At 43.4% G+C, this 27,120-nt stretch overlaps 1 protein-coding gene across 5 annotated transcripts in view; it reads left to right on the forward strand.

The window, feature by feature from the left end:
- The first annotated feature begins 8,156 nt into the window (after window positions 1–8,156).
- KREMEN1 (kringle containing transmembrane protein 1) overlaps window positions 8,157–27,120 on the forward strand; it is a 68,980-nt gene continuing 50,016 nt past the window's right edge. For 2 of the 5 annotated variants that reach the window (XM_081283645.1, XM_081283647.1), the window contains exon 1: window positions 8,158–8,424. In XM_081283645.1, coding sequence (XP_081139771.1) covers window positions 8,328–8,424 — 97 coding nt within the window. In that variant the 5' untranslated portion in view covers window positions 8,158–8,327. Of the gene's footprint in view, window positions 8,425–27,120 lie in introns of all 5 variants that reach the window. The other 3 variants (XM_081283648.1, XM_081283649.1, XM_081283646.1) reach the window with 2 other exon arrangements.

Genomic DNA, 27,120 nt, shown 5'->3' on the forward strand with positions numbered 1-27,120 from the left:
TTCCGGGGACTGGGCAAGAACAAGAAAACAATTTGGATAGGTTAGAATCACATTCTTAAAGAGCCCTGACTTTCTAAGAAATGTCATCTATAAGAAAATAAAATCAGCTGGGTGCCGTGGTGCACGCCTATAATCCCAGTGACTCAGGTGGCTGAAGGAGGAGGATCAAAAGTTCAAGGCCAGCCTGGGCAACTTAGCAAGACCCTGCCTCAAAATAAAAAAAATAATAAAAATAAAAAGGACTAGGGCTGGGGATGTGGCTCAAGCGGTAGCGCGCTCGCCTGGCATGCGTGCGGCCCGGGTTCGATCCTCAGCACCACATACAAAGATGTTGTGTCCGCCGAGAACTAAAAAATAAATATTAAAAATTCTCTCTCTCTCTCTCTCTCTCTTTCTCTCTCTCCTCTCTCACTCTCTCTTTAAAAAAAAAAAAAAAAAAGGACTGGAGGTGTAGCTCAGCCGTAGAGCACCTCAGGGTTCAATTCCCCAATACCCCCAAAATAATATAAATTAATAAATAATATCACCTTACCATATTTCGGTTGCCTTAAATTTTATTTTAGCTAGCTTAGTAGGGGGAAGAAACATGTATTTTCTTTTTTCTTTTTTTCTCTTTTGTTTTTTGTTTTGTTTTGTTTGAATATTTCTAGTCACCTGTCTTTCTCTGCCTCAGCCATGTGTGGGCAAATTGCTGTTTAGACTTGGGCTTAGATGTAGGCAGTTTGGAGCCATTATCTTTAGTATTTGTGATGTCACTTTGGTTTGTGATGTGGGTGTGGGTGGGTGTTACATCATCAGGTTTTATAGTTAAATTATATTGGAAGAAGTTCCATTTTGTTGTTGCTCATAGCCTCAGGAACTTCTGAAGTCCTCATTTCCCCCCAGAATGGCCTGGGTGGAGAGCCTACGTTTTCCAGAAGCATGATCTGCATGAAGCGTTGTCCAATACGCAGACCAGATTGGTGGATATGGGTAGTGAGAGGATGTACCCTTACACGTGCAAAAGTGCCCTTCTCCATGCACATAAAGAAGGTACTGTTCTCAGAATAGCTGCCAACATTAGGGACCAGAAATGAGAGAACACATTCCTGCAGCCCTGGGCACCTCTCCCTGTGTGTCTCTCCCAGGGAGACTACAGGGTTTCTGGAATGTGGTATTATTTTACATCCCATGGCAAATGCAGTAATTAGAGCTGTTAGCAGTGTCAAGGGCTTGAAAGGAGAACAAAGACGCCTCTTCCTGGGAACTCTTAGGCAATGCCTTGCTCCTTATCAGGTGTTGGCCCTGTTGGTGGTTTTCATTTTTCATACGCAAAATGCCAAAGGAGGCTCCCTCCCGAAGGGGAGGAGAGTGAAATGATGGAAAAACAGAGTATGAGCCTGGCAGGGACTCCTGGAATTGCATGTGTTGCCTGTTTGAATCTTTGAAGTGTTGTCCCTGGAGGGAATCAAAGCCTTACAGGCAGACCTCACCATAGGCTGTGGTGGAGCCACCTCCAGGCCGACAGCATCTGGACCCACAGACACTTGGGAGGACAATGGTGCCCATTCAGTGTCGAGCCCTGGCCTCACCTCCCAAGAGGTGGGTCAGTTTTAGAGCAGGGCGTTGGAAAGGGTTTGTCTTTGGGAAGGGTTTGTGAATGTCTGAAGACTGGGCAGGCAAGCATCCTTTCAAAGCCAGGGAATCTTGAAGAGGTGGCACCAAGCTCTTGGGTCTCCTGAAAATGACCATCTGCATTCAGTTGTGCCCAGCAGGGACAGAAGGCAAACATGGAGCCAAAAAGGCACAATTGGAAGAGCTTTTCTATTTCTCTTCTCTCCTGTCTTGAATCTGGCTTTTCCGCACCTCTTCCTCCTTCCCACGACTCCTTGGTCGGTCATATTTACTTTCCTAGGTCTCTTACTCAATGACCAAGGGACACAGCTCTGACTCGCAGCACTTTGAACTTCCTTCTTTTTACACAGAGCTGTTCACCCAGGTGGCTTCAGACACAGTGTCTTCAAATCTGGTAAGTCCCTCCTTCTGTCTATTCAGTGTAACTTCAATTGACTGTACCCAATCAGGGAGCCTTCACCTTCCTTATAACCAACCTGGGTTCTATTTCTCCTATGTTGACAAAATTCATTATCTATTGAACATTTACTGAAGGCAAAGTGCTGTTCCAGGAGTGTTTCAAGTCATGAAATGCCACCAGAGTACCATGAGCATGGGTCCTCTTGCCATCCCTACATTACAGTCAAAGAAATTGAGTTACTCAAGAGCCATGCCCTAGGGCTGGGGATATAGCTCAGTTGGTAGAGTGCTTGCCTTGCATATAAAAGGCCCTGAGTTCAATCCCCAGCATCACCAGGAAGAAAAAAAAAAAAAAAAGAAGCAAGAGCCATGCCCCAACCGGGCGTGGTGGCACACGCCTGTCATCCCAGCGGCTCAGGAGGCAGAGGCAGAAGGATCGCGAGCTCAAAGCCAGCCTCAGCAACTTAGCGAGACCCTAAAGCAACTCAGTGAGATCCTGTCTCTAAATGAAATACAAAATAGAGCTGGGGATGAGGCTCAGTGGCTGAGTGCCCCTGAGTTCTACCTCCAACCACAAAAAAAAAAAGGGGGGCCATGCCCCAGGTCCCATAACTAGTAACCAAAAAAGACTGAACTCAACCAAATTCTACACCGCCCTTCCTCTGAACCAGTCACTACCATGAGGTGTGTCCTCTGGTCAGCGCACCCCTGGGCCCAGTTTTAGTCCTATTCTTGTCATGAACCCTTCTCTGGGCTCTGGAGTCACTCTGCCCAAACTGGCATCCCAGATCCATTTTCAACAGGCAAACCCACATCTTTAAACCTTCATGTACTTCTCTGTGAAATGAGGATAGTAATAGTGCCTACCCAAGAATTACTGTGAGAACAGAGTGGAACGATCCATGGGAAGCACTTGGCATGACTTCCGGTGCCTAGCCAGTACCCAATAAATAATGTCCTTGCCCTAGGATGCAAAAGAAAAAAAAATCAATTTTCTGTCTTTGGGGTGGTGGAGATTAAATTGGAAAACACATCTACAGAGAATAAATAAATAATTTTCTTATAATGTTATTTATACTGTGGCCCATGTGCTCATTTAACACTCTCTAGCCCCTAGATACGATCTTCACATCTGGTCATTTATATACATCTATGGGGCTTATGAAGCCAAGCAAAAAGCCCATTGAATGTAGGAAATGTTTTGACCTGGTTTGGATATCATAGCAACTCTTTCTTCATGATCCATCTTCACCAAATACGAAATCCTACTAGAATTGGACTTGATTGACCTCACAGAAGTGGTGTATGCATGGGAGCTACATTCCCTGCCTGGTTGTGGAAGTTTTCCAGAACAGTCCATGTTTTATTAAATGGATAGGGAAGCAGGCAGCCGAGGATATGATAAGGAAAGTAGCTAGGCTTTAACAGAGATTGTTCCCTTTAGAATTATAAAGTCAGGCTGGAAAGACCATTTGGTCCAAGGTCCTGAAAACTGTGGTGCAAATTTCCATCCTCAGTGCCAACACTTGATCCAGAGAATTTGGGGTTGAGGCGGCAGAGCTTCCATATTGCTGAAAGGCTTGTTCTTCCATCTGATGCTCCTCTAAATCTTTTAAAATTTTATTCTGTTGAGCTTAGTCTAAATAACCTTATTTTCCACCCATCCTTTGGAGCTGTGCTTCCTGACATATCTAAACCAGAGCTTCTATTGGGAAACACATCTGCCTGTCTTTGATGCTTAGCCAAACTTTTCTCATAATATTTTTAGCTCCTATAATCTTTCTTCTTTCTTTCCTTCCTTCAGTTTCCCTTAGCTTTTATTCTGTTTCTGGAGACTCAGCTAATCAAGAAGAAATTGGTTCCATTTATTAATTTTTGTCTTTCCCCTTTATGGCCCTCCCCCCCCCCACAAATTTCTCTTTTCCTCAGAAGATATTTTTATTAACACTCCAGAAGCAAACTTCCACACCCATGTGGGAGTATATCTGAGGTCTGTGATGCAAAGGAGAGAAAAACTTTGGAGAGAGATTTTGAAAAGATTCCTGAACTATGATGCAAACTCGAGGACCAATAATTTAGACCCCATGTGCCGAAGAGGCACCAATCGTGGGCCCAGGGTGTGAGATGATCGGGTCCTGTCTGATCCAGGATGTAGATTAGTCCTATTTCTTCATTTCCAACCCAAACATACTCACCTGGAAGCTCCACAGATAGCTCTGGGTCACTGTGTTTAAGTCCAGATTCTTTCTCTTCCCTCATCTCCATCAGAACAACAACAAGAAAAAAAAAATGACTGCTTCTCTGGAATTTTCCATCACTAGATGCCTGAGCCAAACCTGGGACAAAGGATCAGTAAGTATTCTGTGCTGAGTCAAACCAGAGTCCAAAGGAAAATCAGGACCATGGATCCTATCTTTATTGAAAGTATTGACATTGGTTTGGAATGTAGTTCAGTGGTGGAGTGCTTGCCTAGGTTGTGTGAGGGGAGGGCTATTCCATCCCCAGCTCCGGTAGGAAAGAGGGAAAGAAGGAAGGAAGGAGGAGAGGAAGGAAAAGGGAAGGGAAGAAAAGGAAGGAGATGTTAAAAATGTTATCGTTCTGCTCATCTTGGATATCCCCCCCCCCATAATGAGGACGGAATCCAAGGGTGCTCTACCACTGAGCCACACCCCCATACTTCTTTCTTTCTTTTTTGAGACAGGGTCTCACTAAGTTGCCCAAGCTAATTTGGAACTTGTGATCCTCCTGTCTCAGCCTCCGGAGCTGCTAGAATTACAGGTTATGCCACTACATCCAAAGGATTTTTTTTTTTTTTTTAATGAGATGAGGTCTCAGTATGTTGCCAGGGCCTGCCCAGCCCCTGAATTCCAAAGTTCAAGCGATCCTCCCTTCTCAACCTCCATAACAGTGGATCTAGAGGAATATATCACCAGGCCCAGCTTCATTGTGGATTTTCTTGGTATTTGTATTTTTAAAAATATTATATTAAAATGCTGTTTATTAATTTATTAGATGTGTAAATATTTATTAAATAATATTTATCATGACTACTGAGGTGTTTTTTTACTGTGTTTTTTATTATGTCTCCTTAATTTTTTAGTTTGAGTCCGTATCTCCCTTGTTTCACCATAATCCCAGTCCTGGAGCACTCTCTGTTGACATTCCTGTAGAGACAGGGAGACATTTTACCATAGTGTTTAAAAAAAGAGACCTGGGATCTCTCTGCCTAGGTTCAAAGCCCAGCCCCACTACCATGTGAACTTTGGATGCCAAGGACCCTTCCCTCATAAACCTACTGGGGGATCTATGCAATTTGACCATAAACACTCCCTACAGTGCTTGGTAAAATATGTTTGGTATTGTTGTCATTATAACCGGATTCCCCTGACTAGTACTCTCTGTAAAAACAACTGTCCTAGCCAGTCAAGGTGGCACATGCCTGTAATCCCAGTGGTTTGGGAGGCTGAAGCAGGAGGAGTTCAAAGCCAGCCTCAGCAACTTAGCGAGGCCCTAAGCAACTTAGTGAGACCCTGTCTCTAAATAAAATATTAAAAAAAGGCTGGGGGGCTGTGGCTGTGGTAGAGTGCTTGCCACTCATGTGTGAGGCACTGGCTTGGATTCTCAGCACCACATATAAATAAATGATTAAAATAAAGGTCCATCAACAACTAAATAAATATTTTTAAAAAATGGCTGGGGGCGGGGCTGGGGATGTGGCTCAAGCAGTAGCACGCTTGCCTGGCATGCATGGGGCGCTGGGTTCGATCCTCAACACCACATTAAATAAAAAATAAAGACATTGTGTCCACCTAAAACTAAAAAATAAATATTAAAAAAATGGCTGGGGATGTGGCTCAGTGGTTAAGTACCTCTGGGTTCAATTCTCGGTTCCAAAAACAAAGCAAAACTGTCCTTTCATCAGAAAACATCCCACAACTGGGGTTTCAAAGACACTAGACTGACCCAAACTCCACCAGTTTGTCTCCAGTTCTTAGCAAATCCTGCTCCTTTCAGAGGAGGAAAAGGATCTGACTGCAGAGCTAAACAGGCAAACAAACAAACCAACACCAACATCCTCCTGGTGGCCCAGAGCCTGCAGTCAATGTCCCCACTCTTTCCATGAAATAAAGCTGCTAACCACCCCAGGCATGTGAAGCATTGAAATGAATATCTCGGGCTGCTCCCTGTTAGAGGCCGGGACCACATAACTGAGCAAAAGACCTTGAGCCCTTAAGTGCCATGACCTAGACACACTCGGCTGTATTTTTAGCCTCTTGTGCACTGTTTCCATCACCTGCGATGGGCTTTAAACTGGAAAAGAGAAGATGGGGGTGGGGAAGGCTGGAGGGACGCTTCTTAGAGCAGCCAGAGGGGGCAGGAGCTCGCACACTTTCTGAGTTCTGTTGGACACAGGACCAATTTCATCGGTTGTGGCAACACAGGCTCTATGCTTGGAAGGGCTCTATGCTTGCTTTAATGCTCTGCTGTCACCAAAGTTGGAACAAAGGACCCCGCATTTTAATTTCTCATGGAGCCATGCAAATCATATAGCTGGTCCCATTTGTACCCAAAGGAGAGGAAGACAAGTCACTGATGGGGGCCGGTGCCAGCCCAGCAGTGGGGGCCTTCCTCCAGGGGAAAGGGCAGTCGAAAGATACCATCAGGAGGCACGGATGGCCCAAAAAAACCTTGTTTCTACCTCTTACGTGCCTCTTCCTATTTTCTCCTCTGACAGGTGGGATGTGGAGGATGTGTCCCTGGGATGGAGTGTGTCTGAGGCGTGGGGCGGGTTCGCATACTCCAATAAGAAGCCCAGAGGATTCTTGAACTACGAATGACACGGAAAACAAAAACCTGAACAAGATTTTTCTTGCCGCAGCGTGTGGGTGGAGAGGGACACTTGGCTGAGAGGCCTCGTGGGAGGTAGCTGCGCCTTTGGGGTCCAGCCTTGGGAGCGCGGTGTGTGCGTGTGGGTCCGAGGTTGTTGCGGGGAACGTGGGTTCTGGGAGTGGGCGACCCGGAGCAGGGGCCGGTGTACGGGATCCCTTGGGGCCGGTACCGCCCAGCCCCTGGGCGCTTCGAGTCTGCACAGGAGAATAAATGTTCCCGCCGCCGGGCCGGGCGCAGGTCTGCACTTGCAAGTCCGGGACCAGGGACTTGAAAGCGCCGGGCGCGCCGCCTGGACCTGTCCCACGGGGCGTCGCCGTGGCGTTTTAGGAGGGAGCGGTAGGAAAATCCCCTTCGCCTGGGGGAGTGCGGGGGAGGAAACAGGCCTACCACCGAACTGGGTGCGGCTGGGGAAGACCTTAGGGGGCAAAGGGCCTGCCACGCAGGGGCTAAGAGTTTAAGAAAAGCACGAGCCCTCTGTGCCCTAGTGTCTCAGTCTGCAAAATAAGTAGCACGGTCCCATCCACTTTTGGACTCTGCTTTGGGCGATTTACTTGCTTTCTATTTTGCGAATGGCAGAGGCTCAGGTCAGGAAACTTGCCCTAATTGACATAGTGCGTGATAGATTCTGAACAAGAGCTCACGATGCCGCCTCCTTTGTAACTAGACTTGACTTGGAGAAAGAAACTCCACATTTACCGAGTCCCTACTGGGCGTGCATGAATGTTTGCATGCATTATCTCATTGAGTACAATCGCTTTGGGGAGTAGTTGCTTATCATCACTCCCATTAAACAGAAAAGAAAATTTGAGATGAGAGTTATATTTCCTTCACGCCGGTCCAAGATCTTACAGGTGACTGAGTCAAACATCACAGGCTGACTCCAAAGCACCCTTTTGTTAACCACTACGATAAGCCAAGCAGGAGAAAGAGGTTTGCAAACTGCCGTTCTGATTATTACCGCTGTGGTTGATCCCGCGTGGGTCACGACCCGAGTGAGGGTGGAGCAGGGATCACAGAGCGCCCGACCCGCTTCAGCCGGGTCAAACGTCCGCTAGGGGACTCAGAGGCAGGGCCCTGACCCCGCCCCTCACCTCCTGGCCCCACTCCTTGGTCGGTCGAACAGGTTGCACGGTGGGGCGGGTCCAGGTGAGGGGAGGTGGGCTTGGCCCATAATGTGAGTGGCAGGCGCGGGGCGGGACGTGCGTGCGTCGTCAGCTCCGCCCCTCGGGCCTCGCCGCGGAGCCAGGCGGGCCCCGGGCGGCCCGGGCGGTGGCGGCGCTGGGGAGGGCGGGCCGGGGCGGGGCAGCCGGCGGCCGGGGCGGGGCCACACTCGGGCCCCGCGTCCGGCTCCCATGGCCGCCCCCGGCTCCCGGCGCTGCCCCCTCTCCCCCGGGCCGCGCCCCGGGGCCCCGCACTGACGGCCCATGGCGCCGCCCGCCGCCCGCCTCGCCCTGCTCTCCGCCGCCGCGCTCACGCTGGCGGCCCGGCCCGCGCCCAGCCCCGGCCTCGGCTCTGGACCCGGTGAGTGAGCGACCCCCGGCATTTGCCCGGTGTGGAGCCCGCCCGAGGGGCGACTCGGGCCTGCGGGTCTGTGGGGCCCGCTCTCTCCCTCGCGGGTGCCTCCCGGGAGCACTTCTCCAGGCTCCTCAGCGACGCCCCCAGGCCCGGACGTCCTCTCCTCCTCAGTGCCTCCCGGACCCCTTCGCCAGGCTCCTCAGTGACGCCCCCGGAGGAGACGTTTCCTCTGCCTCGCAGCTTGGGACCCGCTGCCCAATCCCTTCAACGATTACCCCTGCGCTCGGGATCCAGTCCCCAAGTCTCGGCGACGTCCCCGGGCCGGGACGGCTGCCCCTCCTCGAGGCGCTGCACCCCTTCCCCAGGACCCTCAGGAACACTACCCGGGGCCAGGATCCCCTCCCCGAGCCTCACTACGACGCTCCCTGGTCCCCCTTTCCTCCCCTCCAGCCTACACCGGTGTATCCCGGCGCCTCTCCGTGCAGGAGCGGGTGCGGAGGCGGGAGGAGCGGGCACCGAGCTCCTCTGCTCGTGTCCCAGCTGTCCCAGCTTAGGCGACACTAACTTCAGCCTCGAGAGCTGGTTTCGCGTTGACTAACCTGCCCTGCTAGAGGCAGGTCCGGGTCCCGGGAGTATCCCCTGTTCCCAACCAGGACGCCCCCTGCCTCCTTAGCCCCTGGGGCTCCGCTTTGAACTTCCCCAGGACTCAGGTGACTTCCGATCAGTGAGAGAAAAGAAGAAACAAGTGATGGGAAACTTCTCCCTAAAGAACCTAGGGTGCTTCTCCTAAGGGTGTGCAATGATGAGTCCAACTCTTGGGTAACCCTATAGTTTAAACAGGTTACCTGCTCCCCAAGCCAAGGCTAGGTCTTCCTGAGGTGGGTCCCTGAATCAGGACGGAAACTGGGACTTTGCTTAGCTTCCATACACACCCTTCCTTGTAGCAGAATCCTTTCCAAGTTGAGCAGGCAGGAGGATGTTGGCTGGCTCGATTATGTTTCTCTGCAGGTTGTTTGGGTGTTGAGTACATTTGTGAAAGGGAAGGAAAGAGTTCATTACCAGTCTGCCTGAGTAGGGAAACCGGTCTCTGGTTCTTCATCCAAAATTTCAAGCTGTGATATTTGAAAAAGAATATTTTGCTGGTGGAAGATAACTCCAAGTTCCTTTGTTTACTCAACTTGGATTACTGAAAATCTAGGACTTAGTGTTGTCACTTACTGTAGTTACTTTGGGCCGTGCTTTTGGTTTTCTGAGCCTTACATTCCTCATTTGTAAAGGGGGTGAATGGTGATAATTCCCTTGCAGGGTATTGTGAAGATTAAATGATATACTGTAGGTAACACCCACATACAGATGGCAGTCAATAAACATATTTTAATAATACTTTTTATAATGCTTCACAGTTCACCTCATTTACCCTGGGAATGCTTGTGAGCTTCCTGTCTTATGAATCCTGTAAAAGGCAAAGTTTGTCTTTAGATCAGTACAAGGGTCTCAGAGCTGTAAACCTGAGGCTCAGTAAGTGGTTTCAGAGAGATTGCTGCTTTCTATGGGACTTCTACAATCTGATCACTTCTAGTGTTTGCTTTATGTGAGGAGTGAGGGAGGGACATTCTGAGAGCCAGGATATGTCAACATAACTGTAACCTAGTAACCCCTTAGCTCCACTTTGCCATCTGTGTGTTCAGGATTTAATGTCCTCTACAGAGAGGGGGGGGGGGGATAGACTGGTTCCTCTTCTGGAAAGGGCAGAATAATGGCTCTGGAAAGTGTAAAGTGAGCCAATTCTCTATGCTTGTTGCAAGGTGAATCTCCCTGGGTACCTTTGCTTTGCTAGGTCAAATGAAGCAACTCTTACATAGTTTAAACCCCCAATCCTGTTATGCTTTTATTAGGAGTCTGGGGTAAAGGCAAGTAAATGCCATTGTGAAACAAGTTGTGATAAGAGGCCCAGGTTTTCAATTCAGAATCTCACCATCTTGGTTTCTTACCATTCTGATTCATGAGTGCTTTTGTGACCTTTCCTCTCCAGTTCCAGAAGCAGTTTTAGAGATATACCACATAGTCTTCAGCATCACATCCCGTCAAAAGCCTACCCACTAGTTTTTTAAATCCTTTCCAATAAAAAACACGTTTTACACTGAGGATATGCCAAGACTGCCATTTCATATTTTGTGATACTGTAATTTTCTCTAAAATTTTGTGGATGGAAAAAATTATTCCAATAGTTATATTCTGCACAATTTTGTAATATTTAAATTACTGGTGGTTTGCATTTTTGAATGCTGACTTTATAAAAACAGTTAGCTCATTCCCCATCAATGCTACTTCTAATTACAGTGTGTAGGCAACCCCAATTGATCTCCCTTCTCTCCATTCTTCCTTTGAGATTCTCTTTCTTCCTTCACACTTATAAGAAGTACAATAGAGGTTAATGGTAGGATCTAGACTGTCCTCTAAAAGAGGAAGGCAGCCAAGACCAGGGGACCAATGGGCTTCATGTACTGGGCTCCCCTTGGGAATTTACTGACATTTAATGGAGAGTGATAAGTTTTTGTGATCTTGCTACTTGAGTTCTTTGTATAAGGCACACTGCCTAAGGCAAACCACTTTCATGGGTGTTTTACCACACTGGGAGCTATTAGGTCTATATCAACAGAGCTCCTCTTAGATTAAGATTACCTTTTATAAGTATGTAAATTGATGTTCATTCCTCTCTAACTCTTCAACTGGCCTGCAGTATGTCTGGCCATAAAACCTATGATACCTAACAGAGAAAGCTTCATACTCTCTGTAAAGTCCAGTCCCACTCAAGGACTTCATTAGTGCTAACAACATTACCTTTGCACGATATGGTGTCTGAAGTAGAGGGGCTGGGGTGGTGGCTCAGTGGTAGAACACTTGCATAGCATGTGTGAGGCACTGGGTTCAATTCTCAGCACTGCATATAAATGAATGAAATAAAAAGGTCCATCAATATCTTAAAAAAAAAGAAACACAAATACTTAAAAAAAAAGAGTGGAGCAGAGCAAAAATGCATATCAGTTACTTGTGTGCTCTGAGTATTTTAAGATACACCATTTTGACCTGACACCAGAGATCTCTGACCCTTTTGTGAAAATTTGTTTTGGCCCTTAGATAACTTACATGTTTGACCTATGAAATGAGCCCTTTTATAAATCTTAAAGCAAAAAAGCATTTCATTTAGGCTCATTGCCAATCAACAGTGAGTTGGTCCACTCAATCTAGATATTATTGATATACTCATGGTTCAGTATAGTTGGACCAAAAGTAATAAATGATTAAGGTAGAATAGATTGCTTTAAGTAGCTTCAAGATCTCCAGATTGGATTTATTTTATTTTACTTTATTTTTTGTACCTGAAATTGAACTCAGGGTGCTCTACCACAAAGCCATATTACTAGCCCTTTTTCCTTTTTTTTTAAGTTGTAGATGGACACAATATTTATTTATTTTTATGTGGTGCTGAAGATTGAACCCAGTGTCTCATACATGCCAGGCAAGTGCTCCACCACTGAGCCACACCTCCAGGCCCCTTTTCCCTTTTTATTTTGAGACAGGGTCTCACTAAATTATGCAGGCAGGCCTCAAATTTTCTAAACTTCTGCCTCAGCCTCCTGAGTCATTGGGATTATAGGCATGTGCCACCACACCCAGATAGATTAGAGATTTTGATATATCATCTTCAGTTTAGAATTTTGGGGCTTGGAATGCCACCTGAGGCTCTAGGTCAGATGTAGGCAAACATTTTTGTAAACAGCAAGACAGTAAAGTATTTGGGTTTGGACCACATACTGTCTCTGTTGCAGTTACCCAACTTTGACTTTGTAGGGCAAAAGCAGCCATAAACAGAATGTAAATGAACAGGCCTGATTGTATTCCAATAAAACTATATATATTTAAATATATGTGTGTGTGTGTGTGTGTGTGTGTGTATTTTTTTTCAGTACTGGGGAATGAACCAATGGATTTTCTACCATTGAGCAATAGCCCCAACATCCTTTTATATTTTACTTTGAGACACAGTCTTCCTATGTTGCCCAGGCTAGCTTTGAACTTGCTGATCCTCCTGCCTCAGCCTCCCAAGTAGCAGGGATCACAGGCATGTATCATTGTGTCTGCCTTCATATAATTTTTTATATATCACAGAATATTACCTTTTGATTTTTATTTTCAAAATGTAAAACCCAGTCTTAGCTTGTGGGCCATATAGAAGCAGGCAGTGGGCCAGATTTGCTATAGTTTACCAAGTCCTGCTCTAGGTCCATGTGTACTGATTTTTTTTTTCGGCATGCATTGGTCTGGAAAAGGTGACTAGGAGGCTTGATTTTGGTAGTGGATAAGCTTTGTACCATTTACTGTTGGCTAACCTTAAGATACATGTAGATCCAGGTGTAGTGATCCAGGTATAGTAGTTCCACTTACTCAAGAGACTGACAGGAAGGTGGTTTGAGGCCAGCCTAAGCAACATAATGAGACTCTTAAAAAGGAGAAGAAAGGGGCTGGGATGTTGGCTCAGTGGTAGAGCACTTGCCTAGCATGTGTGAAGCACTGGGTTCAATTCTCAGCGCTGCATATAAATAAATAAATAAAATAAAGGTCCATTGACAATAAAAAATAAAAAAGGAGAAGATCGTAGCAGATCGGGAGGCTGAAACAGGAGGATTGCAAGTTCAAAGCCAGCCTCAGCAAAAGCAAGGGGCTAAGCAATTCAGTGAGACTCTGTCTTAAAATAAAAAAATAGGGCTGGGGATGTGGCTCAGTGGTCAAGTGCCCAAGTTCAATCTCCAGTACCCAAAAAAAATTTAAAAAGGAGAGAAAAGATACAGACTGGAGAAATAGTTAAAGTGATAAATTCTATATTTTATCACATTAAAAAAAAGTTGCAGTTGGGGGAAATGCTCATACATTCGGATCTTTAATGACTTTCAAAAAATACTTTAAAGGGAAATTCAGTATGGTTCAGTGTTCGCTACATAAAGAAAACAGTGCCTGCCTGAGAACCGACTTATAGTTTGTCCAGTTAACTATGGCTACAGATGTTGGTTGGAACAGACCCTTGAGAGATCTGTTTCTCAGAGAAAAGCCCAGGCAGCAGGTGGCATCAGCCTGGAGACCTAGAAAAACAGCCAAGAAAGAAAGAAAGAAAGAGAGAGAAAGAGAGAAAGAGAGAAGGAAGGAAGGAAGGAAGGAAGGAAGGAAGGAAGGAAGGAAAAACAAGTATCTGTCACTTTTCTAAGCCGTTTATTTTTCTTTGCATGGTTCTATTGTCATATTTAAAGTGGTCTTCACAAAACAACAATGTGCTTAGCATGGCCGATTATTTTGTTTTAATTAAAACATTTTTGAAAAAACAAAATGAAACATTCAAACATACCAAGTTGATTGTGTTTGTACTGTGGAACAGTTAATGCAAAACACTTGAGAGAGACGGAAGTTTGGATCTGTAGTTTTTGCCTCCCAAATAAGGACAACTTAGCAGGAATTAAATGTGTCCCTTAGAAAACTACCTATACAGGGTTGGAGGTGAGATCTCCTCAAGCCCTGGCACCACTTGGCAGGCCAGTTTCTGGTTGGCTCACTGTGCAGCCTCTGCGTGACTGACAACCATGACTGACATTTCTACTATATTCCACTTGACCTTGAGACTCCAGCTAGAACCAGGAGGTATTGTCCAGGAGGAGCCTTCCTCAGTCACTCTAGTTTTTCCTCCCTCTCTTGTCATCATTGTCTTCCTCCCAAGGTGACAGCACTTTTTCCCTAGACCTCACTTTCTGAAACACGGTCTGGATTCAGACTGAACAGGGAAAGTAGAGAGGCCATTGTAGAAAAGTTGAGAGGGATGTCCTTATAAATAACCACTCTACAGAATCTGCCTTCTCCCTCTAAGGAGATCTCCACCCCCCCTCCCCCAATCCTCTTTCTAGGTAAACACTGCCTTAGCCTGGACTAGTCTGGAGAGGAATGAAGTCGGGGGTAGGAAGCACCTGGGCACACAGGGGTTTTTAGGCCACTTCACAGGCAAAGTTGCCTCTCTCCCTCCCACTTCTACAACTGTACCCTCTTGGGGCTGCCCCATCCGCTGGGCCCAGATTCTTATTTCCCTTGCCATGGATTTAATTCCTGGCAGGGAGCCAAAGCATTAAACTTTTATTGTTCAATTTACCACAAGGGCGGGGCCCTGCTTCTAGTGGGCTGAGGAGGCTGCAGCCGCTTCCAAACCCGAGTGTCACACCACATTAGCAATTGCAGACTTTGAGGGCTGGATTTCTTTCAATTTGGTTAGATACTTGGTTAGAACCAGAACAGTATACTCACACTCCAAGTTTTAAAGCTAGGAAATGGTAAAAACAGCGTAAGCAACTTTTAAAGATGATTCATGATGGTTGTAGCCATGTATGGCTGACCCTGCATGGTCTCTTTATATCTTCCAAACAGATAGATTAAATGGCTGTGCAGTTTCTTTAGTGTCCTAAAGTCGCATGACAACATGGCAACCAAGTAGTTCTCTTTTAGAATAGCAGGGACTGTTAACCAATCCCATCACAGTATGTAAATTACTTGCTGCTGTTCAATCTATAAAAATTCATCTTCAAAGAAAATTATTGGGCTGGTAAAAATATTTTTAATAATGACCACAGAAGCCATATTTGTTTTTCTTTGATGTTCTTCCGAAGACTCTTCTGGTTCTAATCAGATTGTTCCCACATAAAATACAGTGGAAATCTACAATAATAAAATCCCTATTCCTATGTCTATGGGGAAATAAACAGGATGGGACTGTCTTTTTAAGGGACTTTCCCCTCGCCTTTCCCCAGACTCAAAGCCTCTATTACTGGTGGGTGTTTTGGCATCAGTTAAGGGCCTTCAATCCTTCCCTCCCTCCATGTTTTGCTCTTTCATTAAAGTGTTTCTGTTGTCTAATTATATCCTTTCAATCAAATTAGAGACTGCAGCATCTGGTGAGGGCCCTAACTGCTGCCATCTGCACCTCGTATATACAGGCCTTTTCAGCTGAGAATCACTCAACTTCCAAATGGCAGGAAGAGATTTAGAAAGAGTTTAGTTGGAGAGGAGGTTAACTTAAAAGGAACGTCTTCAAAGGCTGGGTGCTACGCCCTGCTTGCTATGATGTATGCACAGCCATGCAGAGCTTCCTTGGCTTACCAAAGAATCTTCCCTAGGCCTTCTGCAAGATGAAGAGGTTTCTGATTGTCTTAGCTGAAATGACAGGCCCTCTCCTCCCTGTTATGATTTTGGAGGAGCCTATACCAAGCTGAGAATGTCTCCCTTGAGAACAATCTTTTGTTATGTGAACACTGGTTAATGAATGTGACACTTTTTGTTTATTTGACCATTTCTTCTAACTCAGTGATTTCAACAGAAGGAGATTTTGCCCCTAGGGGACGTTTTGCAATACTTGGAGGAATTTTTGGCTGTCACAATCAAGGGGGTGCTATTAGCTGTCTATCAGCTAGAAGCCAGGTATGTTGCTAAATATCCTAGAATGCACAGGGCAGCCCCCCACACCAAAAAAATATCCACTGTAAAATATCAGTAGTGCTGAGAGTGAGAAACCCTCACTATTATTATCATTATTATTATTATTATTATGTCCTTCCTTTCACCATGGCCTAGGAGCAGGCAACTCTGATTAACATTTTTTTTTTTCCCAATCTTAAGAAAGTAGATTCTTCATTGTCCACATCTGGTTTCTTTAGCATTTCTATGGACAATGTTTCAGAAACCTAAATGGAGTAACGAGGCCTGTGATTGACTTTTCTTTCCACTCTCTAGAGTAAAATTGCCAGATTAAATGAAAGATGTTCAATTAAATTTGATTTTCAGTATTTGGGAATACTTAGCTTAAATAAGCATCCATACCAAGGTTGGGTGCTTGGAGTTTAAGGTGATCAACTTCTCCAAGATCTGTAGCAGTAGAGACCATGAGACTTGTTGTAGATCCCCTGGCTCCTATGGGAGTATAGTGCTTTTTAGCCTTGACACAGCCTTGCAAGTTCACCTTTTGTCATTTTTGGTTTTTTGTTTTTAGTTGTAGTTGGGCACAGTACCTTTTTTAAAAAAAAAAAAAACAAAACTTTTTTTTGTTTAAATATTTATTTTTTAGTTATAGGTATTGCAATATCTTTATTTTATTTTTATGTAGTGCTGAGGATCAAACCCAGTGCCTCACACATGGTAGGTGAGCGCTCTATCTCTGAGCCACAACCCCAGACCTGGGCACAATACCGTTATTTTGTTTATTTATTTTTATGTGGTGCTGAGCATCGAACCCAGTGCCTCACACATGCTAGGCGGACGCTCTATTGCTTAGTTACAACCCTAGCCCCTCATTTTTTTTTTTAAGAATTGATTTATAACAAATTGAGATATTACCCATCAGAAAGCTGGACTTGGCACTTTAAAAATATCTCATGCTTTCTGTTTCCTTATGTGAGAGCTATCTACTGTGAAATTATACTTCAAGATTGAGGAGCTATTTATAAGTAAATATATAAAGTAGATCCATTTGTTGTCACATATTACTTAAGTAGATAAATGCTTCATATCATCAAAGGGTGATAGAATGTGTTCCCTTACTAGCAGTCAAATCCATCAAGGTACTTTGATTTTCTTAGATTTCTGCTGAGCCAGTGACTTCTCACTGAGTCCATTCTTCAACTAAATCTTGATTTAGTCTCTCTGTATATGTTATAGATTTAGGGGCCATTAGATTAATGGTCTTCGTTTTTTCTTCTTTTTTTCTCAAAACTGTCAGGCCTGGGGTTGTGGCTCAGTGGTAGAGAGTGTGCTTAGCATTCATGAGGCCCTGGGCTCTATCTCCAGCACAGAAAAGAGAGAAAAAAAAAATGGGGATGGAGGGAAGAACCCAACTATCTTTTGGGTTTTAGTTTGATAACTTTATGTGTTTATAATATCCTAAATGATAAACAGAAATTCTTCAAGTACTACTGCATATGCGTGGTGGCTATTCCTGGCAAAAACACATGTACTTCACAATGACAGCCATGGCGTGTTTTCCAGTGGGCCCTGCTTAGGGAGAAGGGGAGCGTATTCAAGATGAGAGACAGATGGGAACACCAAGCCAGATGGGTACCCAAGCCACTGCATTGTGGCCTTCTCTGCCTCAACAATTATTTGTTTTTTAAATTTTTACTTAAAAAATAATAATGCTCTTCTGTGTTTTCATGAGTCTAATGAAAAACTGTACTTACTCTAAGTCCTATGCTTACTATAGGTCCAGTTTTCTTGGAATGGTCTTTTGAATAATTAAATATTTCATCTGTTAATAGAAATGAATAAATTAGAGATTCAAATAGAAGCCCTCAAGTCCCCTTCCAAAAGTATAAATTCCATAGTTAAAATAATTTCAGGCTGGTGCTGTGGCTCAGTGGTATGTTTGCCTGGCATGCATGAGACTCTGGGTTCGATTCCCTAGCACCACACAAAAAAACAAACAGAAAAACCAACCTTTAAGAAACATGGTCTTTTTTTTTCCTTGTTACTGTTTTTTTTTTTTTTTGTGTGTGTGTGTGTGTGTGTGTGTTTGTGTGTGTGTGTGTGTGTGTGTGTGTGTGGAGGGGGGGTGCTGGGAATTGAATCCAGGGCCTTGTGCTTGCTGTGCGCGCATTCTGCCTTGGAGCTGCACCCCCAGCCTCCTGTGAGTGTTTTAAGGACACTGTCTCCTTAAATGAAAATAAAGATCTAAAAGGTATTTTAATGGAAAAGCTACTGATGCTTAAAAAATTACAGTGATTATTTATGTGGTAATTCTACTTTGGGCAAAAGTGCAGCTGGTTCGATGGTCATTTTGCACAGTTAATACATAATCCAGGAACATAATACATGAATATCTGTCTTGATTTTAGATGGCTGGATTTATGGTTGATTGAATTTATGGTGCTTAAAAAGAAACTAAGGTAGATTAATTATAAAATGAAATGTTAGTAATTGTTTTCAAGATGTCCTTTAAAATTTTTCATTATGGCAAATTTAGATCATGTACCAAAAAATAGGAGAGTGTAAAGGAAGTCATATATGTTCTTTTCCCAGCTTTCACAATTATCAACCATGGCCAATAGCTTTCATCCGTGCACCCTGACCTTCCCCCAGGTTACTTTGTAACAAGTCTCAGATAGCATATCATCTTATCTGTAAATATTTTATGTATCTTTAAATTAGGAAAACTTTTTTCTTTCTTTTTTTTGGGGGGGGTACTAAGGATTTAACATAAGGGTGCTTAACCAGGTTGACTTCAAACTTTTAAATCTTCTACCTCAGCCTCCCAAATCAATGGGATTATAGGCATGTTCCACCACCCCCAGCAAGAATTCTTTAAAAAAGAATAATAATAAATAGTACCATTATTGCGCCTAAAAAATAAATAATTCCTCAGTGTCATCAAACATGCAGTCAGTATTCAAATGTTGCTGGTTGTCTCATCAGTATTTTTTTATAGTTCAGTCAGGATCTAAACAAGGCAGTATTTAGATAGTATGAGTCTTAAGTCTGTATTAACCTTTAGGTTTCCCTTTCCCCCTCTTTTCTTTCTTTCTTTCCTTTTAGTTGTAGATGGACACAATACCTGTATTTTATTTATTTATTATTTTTATGCAGTGCTGAGGATTGAACCCAGTGCCTCACACATGCTAGGCAAGCACTCTACCACTGAGCTACACCCTGGCCCCTTCCCCTCTTTTTTTTTTTTTTTTTTTTTTGTTGCAATGTATTTGTTGAAGATGCAATTTTTCTTTAAGCAAAAGGAAGACTTAAATGCTTCTTCAGAGGGAAGGCCCTCCCTCCATAGAATCTCCATAGAATTCTTACTTCCATTGGAAAAGCAGGTAGAATAACAAAATTTTAAGCCTGGAAGAGATTTTTAGTCATCTGTTATTTCCAGTTACGTCACCCCGGACTTTTGAATCTTAGTTCCATTTTGTTAGATCTTGAAATTGTAGATGTTTGAGTTTAGACTAAAGGGACATTGAGGACTTTCAGGGTCAAATCCTCCCATTTTGCAAGTGAGGAAACCAGAGATAAAATCTAGGACCCAAGTGTCTGGGTGGTTTGCTCAAACCATACCTTGTCAGCTTATGTCTCATTATCTAGTGTCATTTCTCCTTTATGCTAATGATTCTCAGTATGTACTGTGTGTGTAGCAGGGTCCCTCCCTACAGCTGTCTTCTCCCTATTGTAGATCTGATAACCTCCTCCATGTGATCACAGAAATCACTGCTTTTGGGGAACAGAGATGTCACCTCTGTAGTGTGTGGAAAAGGGTTGGGAACCACTGCCTTCCCAGGGTTATTTGTCCCTATATCTATCATAGGGTTGTTCAGAGCAGAAATCAGCATCCTGTAGTGCTTTGAAGTGTCTCAGGGTAGGGGCAGCTTATCCAGGAGTTTGGGCCTTGAGGATGACCCCACAGGTTCCCACTGGGCAGCAATCTGTAGTTGAAAGCCAACAGAGAGTAGCAGGTGTGTTGTTGAACATTTGACAGCACTGTCAGGCTGCACTCTAAACAGTAAGAGGAGCTTTTCCACCTAAAGCTTTGCACTTCTGTAAACTACTTACCAAATGTCATAGACATTAAAAAAAAAAAAAAAAAAAAAAAAAAAACAGGAGACATTCCCAGTGGAAAATGTTGTTTGCTGTCTTATATTAAGATGCTGGAACTGAATTTAATGTGTATTGCTTCATGTTGATTCTAAAGTAGGCCAATACCAGCCAGATTCTTCCAACGTAATATCAATAGAGAAGCTAAATTGTCCCAAGTAGGACAGAGATTAAACTTTAGTGGCCTAAAACAAAGATTCTCACAAGCATCACATATAGAGATCCAACCAATTCTATCAAAAAATCAGGAATCTTCTAGACTCAATATGAGAAAAATATTGTTTCTCAGTAGTATGGTTTTAGACAAATAATGTGTTGGTCAGCTTTCCATTTCTATGACAAATACTTGAGATAATTCACTAATAAAGAGAAAGATTGCTGAGCACAGTGGCGCACGCCCGTAATCTCAGTGGCTCTGGAGGCTGAGGCAGGAGGATCTGTTCAAGGCCAGCCTCAGCAACTTAGTGAGGCCCTGTTTCTAAATAAAATACAAAAAAGGGTTGGGGGGCTGGGATTGTGGCTCAGAGGTAGAGCGCTTGCCTAGCACATGTGAGGCCCTGGGTTCCATCCTCAGCACCACATAAAAGTAAATAAGTGAAATAAAGGTATTGTGTCCAACTACAACTAAAAAATAAATATTTTTTAAAAAAAGGGCTGGGGATAAGGCCCCTGAATTCAATCACTGGTACCAGAGAGAGAGAGAGAGAGAGGAGATTTATTTTGTTTTAAAGCTTTGGAAATTCAGTTAATGATCACTTGACCTTGTTTTGGGCCTGGGGTGAGGCAGCCCATCATGGCAGTAGCATTTTATGGGGCAAACTGCTCACTTCATGGGTAGGAAGTAAATATAGGAATGAGGGCATGTCCCCAGTGACTGAAAGACCTCCAACTAGGCCCCATTTCTTAAAGGTTCCACCACCACTCAGTAATGCCCGGGGCTGGGGACCACACCTTGACCCTTGGGGGACATTTAAGATTCAAACTAGTCAGGCATGATTACAGGTATTGCACACCTGTAATCTCAATGGCTCGGGAAGCTGAGGCAGGAGCATCATAGTTCAAAGCCACCCTCAGCAACTTAGTGAGGCCTTAAGCAACTCAGTGAGATTCTATCTCAAAATAAAACATAAAAAGAATGGGGATGTGGCTTGGTAGTTAAGCTCCCCTGGGTTCAATCCCTGGTACCCCCCCAAAAAAAAAGGGATTCAAATTACAAACTGGGTGTGGAGGCGCACACCCATACATCCCAGCTACTTGAGAGGCAAAGCAGAAGAATCACAAATTTGAGGCTAGCTTGGGCATTTAGGTAGACTCTATCTCAAAATAAGAAAATTTAAAAAGTCCTGGTGTGTAACTCAGTGATAAAATGCTTATGTAGCATGTGGGGGCCCCAGAACTGAAAAGAAAAAAATTATAGCATTATGTTCAGGACTGACTTAGTTATAGAGCTTCATAGAGAATATTTTCTTCAACTGTATTAAGTCTTATTAAGGAGCAGATTGTCTTTTAGATTAACTGCTGCACTAGCTCACATGTCAAGTTTTAGTTGTTTTAATAGAACACCTTTGTACAGTTTTATTACTTTCTTTCTTTTTAAGTCCGGAGGTCTTTTAATTTTTTTGTACCTCATATTCCATGAATTCATAAGGACTAGGTTCTAGCAGCTCAGTTTCTTTCATTGTTTCTCACAAAGCGAGCTTCTCTGTGAGGGAGCAGGCTGGTGCTTCAGTTGAACCCAAATACGGTTCACTCTGGCTTCCTTCCTTTTCTGTTCATTTTCTTCATACATTTAAGGACATCATCTCTGCTCTTGGGGTGGTCAGTGTGCTCAGTGCTCATATTAACCCTCTCGGCAAGAATATTGCCCTTCACTTGTTTGTTTCTGACAATGCCAGTGCATTGGGTCATCCTGTAGAGGACAGCTTTGCTAGGGTCCTGTTGTGGGTGTGCCTTTTTGAGTATAGCCCTTTCCCTCCATGTCTACCATGTCACCTTACTTGTAGATTTGCATGTACATTGCCAAAAGAACAATTCCATGCTTTGGAAGGCCTTCATGTTCATCATTTAGAGGAATTACTGGAAACCGTGGTTCCAGCTGAAAGGATTTATTATAATTTTAAAGAGATGAACTTTAAAAATATGGTCCATGTACTCAAGAGGCCAAAGCAGGAGGCTCCCAAGTTTGAGGCCAGTCTAGACAACTTAGGAAGACCTATCTCAAAGTAAAATTTAAAAAGGGTATAGGGATGGAGCAGGGGTTGTGGCTCTGTGGCAGAGCTCTGGCCTTGCACATGTGAGGCACTGGGTTTGATCCTCAGCACCACATAAATAAGTAAAATGAAGGTATGTGTCCATCTATGACTAAAAAATTATATATATATGTGTGTGTATATATATGCATATATGTATGTGTGTGTGTGTGTATATATATATATTTTAAAGGGTATAGGGATGTAACTTAATGGTAGAGCATTTGCTTGTACCAGGCCCTGGATTCAGTTCCCAGTAGGAAGGGGACGTGGATGTACATGTATAATTTGACTGTTTTTGTTTTTCTTAAATACTAGGGATTGAACACAGGGGTTTTCTTCCACAAAGCCACACCCCCAGTCCTTTATAGAATTTTAAAAAATTCTTATTTTGAGACAGTTTGAGCAGCTCAACTCTCGCTGAGTTGCTGAGGCTGGCTTCAAACTTGTAGTCATCCTTCCTCAGTCTTCAGTGGCTGGGATTAAAGGTATGTGCCAACATGCCCATCTTTTTTTTTTTTTTTAATTTTAATATTTATTTTTTAGTTCTCGGCAGACACAACTTGGTATGTGGTGCTGAGGATCGAACCCGGGCCGCACGCATGCCAGGCGAGCGCGCTACCGCTTGAGCCACATCCCCAGCCCTGCCCATCTTAATTTAACAGTTTTGCTCAACTCAACTTGTATTTTCCTCACGTACAAGTATAAGTATTGAATTTTGTGATTTTAGTAGCATATATAAATGAAAATATATTTCATCATATTTACAGCTGAAAGTTTGATTAGGAAATGCCTGTTTGCTGCATTATATCATTTAAAAAAATATTTATTTATTTATTTTTTAGGTGTAGATGGACACAACACAATGCTTTTTATTTTTATGTGGTGCTGAGAATCGAACCCGGGTCCCGCCCGTGCTAGGCGAGTGCTCTACCGCTGAGCCACAATCCCAGCCCCATTATATCATTTTTCTTACCTCTTATTTATTAACTGCTAGTATTAAACATAGGATCAAACCATATATGTTTTCCACCCTGATGGCAGCCTGATAACTTTAAACAAAATTGTGATAGAATGATGTGCCAACTGCTCATTGTTACACTGTATTTTTATAGCTAACTATTTTTATGCATTAGAATAAGCTAAATTATTAAGATAATTTTATTTTCAAACTTATAATACAGTCTGATTATTTTTATAAAATTACATAATAATAATTTTTGTACGCCCTACTTTGTGCTAGGTACTTTACTTACACATCCTCCAGGTTTTATATATATATATATATATATATATATATTTTTTTTTTAGTTGTAGTTGGACATAATATCTTTATTTTATTTATTTATTTTTACGTGTTGCTGAGGATCAAACCCAGAGCCTCGCACGTGCTAGCGAGTGCTCTACCACTGAGCACCAGCCCCAGCCCCACATATCCTCTAGTTCTTCCATCTCCCTTGAGCTACAGATAATTTAGCCCCCACCACCTATTTTGCAAGCAAAGAATCTAAAGTTCAGTTTATAAACCATAAAACTGAGTGAAGCCTGATTCTTGAGCTCCTAACATGTGCTTTCCATACTGGGTCACTTTGTTGCTAGATGGCTTCTTGATAAGAGCTTTCCTGGCTTTTCCCCTAACTGGGAGGCTGTACTTTCTCAGTCATTGTTGCTAAGTTGGAAATGCTGGAGGGCCCCAGGGCTCCAGCCCCAGATGACCTCTCTGTCCATACACAGTAATCTTGTTTTGTTCACATGGAAGTGCTGGGGATTGCCACATTTCTAGCTCTAGCCTTGGCCTCTTTCCTCAGTTCTAGCCTCGTGTAGCCATCTGCATACTCATGTGCTCTCAGCTTTCTGAAAGGTGTCTCGTACTTCACCCATCCTAAACCAAACCTTCATTACACTCCCCAAACTCCGCCCTTCTGAGCCCTCTGTAGTATGGTAAATGGCATCCTTCCTTGCTCACTAGTTTCTCAGGCCCAAATCCTTGATGTTCTACTTGATGCCTCCTTCTCTCAGACTAGATTCAAACTCCTGGCAAATATTTTTTGGCTCTACCTTCAAAATATATCTAGGGCTGGAGGTATAGCGGAGTGGTAGATCATGTGCTTAGCACGTGCAAGGCCCTGGATTTGATCCCTAGCACCAAAGGAAGTAAAAGAAAAATATGTAGAGAGTGAAAGAATATATTTTGGTATCCCACAGCTGTCAGCCTAGTTCAGACCACTCCTTCTAGCCTGTCCTTCTACAGAAAGCCGCTCACTGGTCTCTCTGCCTCTTACTCTCTATAGTTCTCCTCCCAGCAGCTAGAGTTCTGTTAAAAGATAAATCAGATTATTCTGCTTCTTTGCTAAAAATTTCTAATGCCTTCCCCTCACAATTAGAACAAAATCCAAACTCTACTTTATTTAGCCCTCAAGACCCTCCGTATCCCCACTCAATTATTCCACTGCAGATAAGAGGAACAGATGTATAGTCCCCCAGACCTGTGAGAACTTTGCCCTTGTTTGGGGTCTTACTTTTGCCACGCCTTCTGCCAGTAATGCTCTTCCCAGCTCCTTCTCTCAGTTTGTTCCTCCCTCACCCACATCTCTGCTCAGATACCTGCTCCCCTCTAGGCCCTCTCTTGCCATCCTGTCTTATAGCCTTACCACTATAGGATATTAAGTTTGATTGGTTTATTGTGAGCCTGTCTCCCCTGTTAGCATATGAGCTCTGTGAATATGCGGTATTTGTTCACCACTGTGTTTCCAATGTTGTGAACAGTGCCAGACACATGGTAAGTTCTGAATAAATATTTGTTGAATTAATGAATAATATCCTGGATATTAGGTCTGTTGCCTTCACTCATTCTCTTTCACTGGATACATAAATATACAAGGAACCCTGTGCTTTTTTTATTTGTTGGTTGTTTAAAGCCACTCCTTACATAACTAGCCAAAGATTATGTCAGCTTCGTAGCAATAGAAAATAAGGGAGGGGAGGGTCCTCATTACCTAGTGCACACCCCAGTGTTCTGATGAAATCAAGATGCAGAGATAACTTTAAATCCAGGACACCCTGGTTTGTTTTTCTTTTTTTCCCACAGTGTATGTGAACTGGACAAGTCTGGTTTAAAAAAAAATAATAGGGGCTGGGGTTGTAGCTCAATGGTATAGAGCTTGCCTAGCACACCGAGGCACTACACAAAAATAAATAAATAAAAGTATTTTTTAAACGTGAATAACTTGGGCTGGAGACACACCTCGGTGGTAGCATGCTTGCCTAGTATTGTGAGACATTGGGTTCAATCCCTAGCACTACATAAAAATAAAGAAAATAAAGGTATTGTGTCCATCTATGACTAAGAATATTTTTTAAAAAGTGAATAACATTTAAAAATAATAATAGGGCTGGGGTTGTGGCTCAAGCGGTAGCGCGCTCGCCTGGCATGCGTGCGGCCCGGGTTCGATCCTCAGCACCACATACCAACAAAGATGTTGTGTCCGCCGAGAACTAAGAAAAAATAAATAAATATTAAAATTCTCTCTCTCTCTCTCTCTCTCTCTCTCTCACTCTCTCTTTAAAAAAAAATAAAATAAAAAAAAAAATAATAATAATCATTAAAATCTGGCACAGTACCTCAATTTCCCTAGTGTAATTGAAAATAAGATTGAGTTCCAGGAAGACAGACCAAAACAGACAAGCCTGCACGTTCCCATTCCTGCTTTCAGATGACATCTTATCCCCATTCATGAGTATGGTCACATGTATGGATGGCTGCCACATTCTTTTGTATTACAAATCAAGTCATCCGAGCCTCTGGGAACATGACCTACAGGTTGCTGTGGATTGTGGGGCTGCCCATTGGTCGGCCTGCATTTCTGGCTCCTCACCACTTCTTTTTTTTTAAATTTATTTTTTAATGTATGTGTTTAAAGTGTAAAACATGTTGTTTTTATATGTAAGATCTGATAGGAGAAAAAGATATATTAACACATGATAATTAAAATTCTAGCAATTGGCAAAGGTTGGCTTGGTGTTCTTAGAATCATCTAGTCTTAAGGCTCCCAAAGCTGATGATGTACCAGAATCACCTGGGCAGCGGGTTTTTTTTTTTTTTTTTTTTTAGAATTTTTTTTATATTTATTTTTTAGTTCTCGGCGGACACAACATCTTTGTTTGTATGTGGTGCTGAGGATCGAACCCGGGCCGCACGCATGCCAGGCGAGCGCACTACCGCTTGAGCCACATCCCCAGCCCTGGGCAGCGGGGTTTTGTTGTTGTTTTGTTTTTGGTACCAAGGATTGAACCCAGGGATGCTTAATCACTGAGCCATGTCCTTAGGCCCTTTTTATTTTTATTTTGAGACAGGGTCTCACTGAGTTGCTTAGCACCTCACTAAGTTGCTGAAGCTGGCTTTGAACTCTCGATTCTCCTGCCTCAGCCTCCTCAGCCTCTGGGATTACAGGCATGCATCACCATGCCCAGCCAGGCAGTATTTTAGTAATGCAGGTTTTCAGATTCTACTCTAGCCCTGAGGTTGGAATAGGGCTGTGGTTTGGTCCATACCATACATGTTCATATTGTTTCTTTCTACTTTTCCCACCTCTCTGTCAGATCAAATGCAGTTGCCCCATGGTATCCATAGGGTATTTTTTCCAGAACCCTAAGGATACCAAAATCTGCTGATACTCAAGTCCCTCATATAAAATGTCATATAACTTGCATGTAACCTGTACATATCCTCCCATATACCTTAAATCATGTTGAGATTATTTTTATTACCTAGTACAATATAAATGCTATATAAATA

This window comes from Spermophilus citellus (genome assembly GCF_964194105.1).
Source record: "Spermophilus citellus genome assembly, chromosome: 3".
NCBI classification, from domain to species: domain Eukaryota; kingdom Metazoa; phylum Chordata; class Mammalia; order Rodentia; family Sciuridae; genus Spermophilus; species Spermophilus citellus.